This window comes from Salarias fasciatus, chromosome 5, assembly GCF_902148845.1.
Source record: "Salarias fasciatus chromosome 5, fSalaFa1.1, whole genome shotgun sequence".
Lineage (NCBI taxonomy): Eukaryota > Metazoa > Chordata > Actinopteri > Blenniiformes > Blenniidae > Salarias > Salarias fasciatus.
In genome coordinates this window covers 8,693,507-8,697,369 of record NC_043749.1, presented here as the reverse complement: position 1 = coordinate 8,697,369, position 3,863 = coordinate 8,693,507, and the positions used below count along the sequence as shown (strand labels likewise).

At 45.9% G+C, this 3,863-nt stretch overlaps 1 protein-coding gene across 1 annotated transcript; it reads right to left on the bottom strand.

The window, feature by feature from the left end:
* Window positions 1-546: 546 nt before the first annotated feature.
* On the bottom strand, window positions 547-2,818 carry myl2a (myosin, light chain 2a, regulatory, cardiac, slow). The gene is made up of 7 exons (XM_030091623.1): window positions 2,752-2,818; window positions 2,361-2,453; window positions 1,797-1,872; window positions 1,613-1,717; window positions 1,443-1,521; window positions 1,217-1,265; window positions 547-968 (listed from the first exon to the last, which is right to left on the bottom strand). The coding sequence occupies exons 1-7, from the start codon at window positions 2,752-2,754 to the stop codon at window positions 864-866; spliced, it is 510 nt and encodes a 169-aa protein (XP_029947483.1). The 5' UTR covers window positions 2,755-2,818; the 3' UTR covers window positions 547-863.
* Between the last annotated feature and the right edge of the window lie 1,045 nt (window positions 2,819-3,863).

Below are 3,863 nucleotides of genomic sequence, written 5' to 3'. Positions count from 1 at the left end.
TCGGGGTCATCAGTCCGACTCTGGACTGCACCCCCACAGCTAAACGACCAGGGATTTCCAAACCCCGCTCCACCGAGCCGAGCTCTGGCAGGACCAGTAGGTGAGGGTGAGGAGGATCTCTGGGTGGCATCCTTTTGTGAGCCAACCGCCCAAACTCGGTGGTATTGCGTTACCCATCTCTCATCGGCACGGCACTAAAATAACAGCGGGGCTTTGTCTGGCTAAAGCCCCTCTGTTCCAGTAGCCAAACATTTTCATGCACTCCACATGGGCTATTTTGTGCACTGGCACATACAAACACTGGTGCGTGCTTTGTTTGGTTTGAGCTCCGGGGGATTTCAGGGGAACATTAACCGCACGGCCATTATTCTCAAGCACAGACGCTCGCTGCCTAACATGGTGTTTGAGGAGGATCTGGATGAGGCATCTGTTCCAGCAGTGATCCTGCGATCACAAAGACATGTGCGACCGCTAATCTGGTGAATATAGGCTTTCCTCAAGGAGGATATTTTAAAAGGAGAAATGAAAAAAGCAGGCCTGCAGTTCTCTTCAAAAATCTTTATTTGATTGACTCGCATAAACTGAGCAACAAAAAATGGGAAAGTTTTCGTTTGAACTGTACAAAAGGACGAGGGACACTCGTTTTCATTAGTCTGAGGTGAGTGAGAGAATATGTTGAAGGCGAGTGAGACAGCTCGCAATGCTGATGCTGTCCACATCTGGATCAGTCAGGATCCTCTGTGCTGAGTGAGTAATGAACAGACGCTGAGAAACCAGCACAGGAGCCGAGAATACAGTCCGTTTCTCCATCAGAAGCAGCGGGTAAAGACACAGACTCTGTTTTTGATGAGCATTTCGACATGTTACTCCTGGTCTTTCTCCTCTCCGTGAGTGATGATATGAACCAGGTTCTTGTAGTCCAGGTTTCCTGCCACATCGGGGGGGAAAGCAGCGAACATCTGCTCCATCTGAGCAACAGAAAGGCAAACATTACCCTCCGTTTCATCAGATTCTGCCCCTCCCACCCCTGAAAAACAACACAGGACTCGGTGTACGCGGAAGAGTGTGACGATGATGATTATGATTCAGATTTCTATTTTCTTTTTTGTGTGTGACTCGGAAGCAGGTGGTCGTCATGATGACGTTTTTTGGACACACACACACACAAATAATGACAGCAATTAGAGCACAGGAAGAATAAAAGACCATGATGTACCTCTTCAGGGGAGAATCGGTCGGCTTGTGTTGTTAGCATCTGTGTCACACTGGAGAGAGAAAAAAAAGACAGAGTGAGAAGATGAATTCACACCAGGAGGAAATTATACTGGCATGAATGAGTGCAGCCTGACTGAGTCACAAATTGCATGTGAAAGATTATTATTGGGCTCAGATCTGCATATTGCAAATGTGGCGAGGCACAACAAGCGTGTTGAGTCACTTACTAATCCTTCCTCAGCACCCCTTTCCCCTCAGGGTCGAAGACTTTGAACGCGTTGAGGATGGTCTCTTCAGGATCCGCCCCTGGAGACGAGACACATCAACACTCCAGTGACGTGATTTAGAAGTAGTTTTTTAATAAACAAATCAGCGTCTTTGGCCCGTGTGCGCTCACCTTTCAGCTTCTCGCCGAACATGGTGAGGAAGACGGTGAAGTTGATGGGGCCGGGAGCCTCTTTCAGCATGTCGTCGATCTCCTCCTGCTTCACATTCAGACGTCCTGCAGCAACCAAACATTGGGCGTGAGCGGCCAGCGGAGGCAAGCTTTAATCAGTGTGAAGTCTGAGCGCCGCTCACACCTAGAGCGGCAAACGTGTCTCTCAGGTCGTTCTTGTCGATGAAGCCGTCTCTGTTCTGGTCCATGATGGTGAAGGCCTGAGATCAGAAGAAAAGGTCAAAGGTGACAAGCAGCAGGTACTCTTATCCCAAATTTTGCCCATTCTTTTTCTTTCCTTTTTTTTTTTTTTTTTTTTTTTTGATGTGTGTGTCATCTTTATAAATGAGCATTGTTAAGTATTTATAACATGCCAGCCCCCTGGGATTGAGCGAGGCATCCAGGGCATGCCCAGCAGTCCATCTGCAGCCTAATCACTGCTGACACAGTCTGGATGTCTGAGCACCGCCGAGCCTCATACCAGCATACCAGCAGCGGCGCTGCAGCAGAGCCCGGGGACCGGCCCGGAGACAGGTGGGCATTGTACATCCATGAACAATGGAGTGCCAGAAGAAAGCGGAGACCTTTGTTTGTGTGTGACTCTTTATATTTTTAATCACTATTGTGATCAGCCAACATGCGTGAATTGTTTCCACACCGTCACTGTTGGCAAAATGTGAATGTGTGAAATGAAGATGCAGCTTTCAACCTCTTTGAACTCCTGGATCTGGGCTTGCTCAAACATGGAGAACACGTTGGAGTTAGCTCCCTCTGCTGTCCTCTTCTTGGCTTTCTTGGGGGCCTTTAAGACATTTAAAAAGGAAACGAAAGGAGGAGAAATGAGGCAGGAACTGCGTGCTTGTTTAGGTAAAACTGTGTATCAAACAGTCTGAATTAAAATGAATCATCTAAACCCATAAGACATGAACCTAAAGGTCCAAGCTTTGTTTCTATAGCTTTATTTAATGTATGAACCATCACAGAAATATCTCTTTTTTAAAACATGTCTTCCATATGCGAGTGCAGGCTTGTCTCCCTCAGGAGCATCCTCACCTGTCAGAGCATCAGAAAACAACACAAACACAAACAGCAGGACTTACCATGGCTGAGCAGCTGGGAGGTCAGACCAACAATGATGCCAGTGAACAATGGGGCGCTCGCGGGTGGCCTTTTGTAGCCCCCGACTCCCATCTCCACTGGATGATATTTATAAACTATGCCCTGTTTAGGAAGTGGCAGGTAAATGATGCTGCGTGCAGCACGACAGAGGACCTACACACCCCTCAGATATCCCTCTGACTGACACCAGACAAACAGAGTGGAATAACGGGTCTAGAATATCAAGAGCACACTGAAGGTTAAAGCTCTTAATCAGCTAAAGCCAGCCTCTGTCTGCAGACCATTGTCTTGACTGACAATAGCTTTAGAGAGCAGTGGTTTTAAGTGAGTGAAAGCGATGTAGTGAGAGAACAGGAAGGAGAATGAAATCTGCACTATTTTCTCTTTGTGTGCATCGCAGCTCCGGGGCTATTGTTTTTTCATTTTAAATCGGGCAGCTTGGTCTTTCTATACAGGCTGCAACTGTTGTTCATTGTAAAGTTTCGCACTAAAACTTAGTCTTAATTTAATTCATGTCAGTAAAAAAAACATGCAATTTTATTTCCTTCTATCCAATTATATATATATTTTTTGGTTTATGTATTGAAAAATAGAAAGAACACTATATGTACGACTGTAGGTTTATTTTTCCTTTTTCCAAAAATGATTATTTTGAGAAATTAAATTGATTTCAGTTCAGTTTGATCTTTGAACCAGCCTGCATTGTCTTTCAAAAGTCAAAGGCGATGTCAGACAAAGAGGAGGGTGGAAGTGATCACGTGCCTGCTCCCGCCACAAATAAACAGCAGCATGTGACCGCCGCTTCACATTTTAATGAAACACATTGTTTCTTTTTATAGTCACGGATGATTCACATCTTATCAAACAAACAGAGCTTTGCATCGTCTGATGAAGTCTCTGATGAAGTCTCTGAGAGATGACATTCATGTTCTTCTTGCCCCATTCGCCTTCTTTTCTTAAAGGTGCCAGGCTCAATTCTGCATTCAGCACAGCCATCGTGACGCACTCCTCCAGAGAAAAACCCAACAATCCCTCCAGAGTAGGCAGTCTCAGAGGTGGAGGCTTTCTGCTGATCCACGGTTGGGATTAGAGG

Bases quoted from the DNA above. Each gene is read 5' to 3' on its own strand.
- myl2a (XM_030091623.1), bottom strand. The intron at 1,266-1,442 runs GTAAGTGACTCA...TTCTCTCTCCAG, and splicing joins GGGGTGCTGAGGAAGGATTA to TGTGACACAGATGCTAACAA. The intron at 969-1,216 runs GTACATCATGGT...TCTGTTGCTCAG, and splicing joins ACCGATTCTCCCCTGAAGAG to ATGGAGCAGATGTTCGCTGC.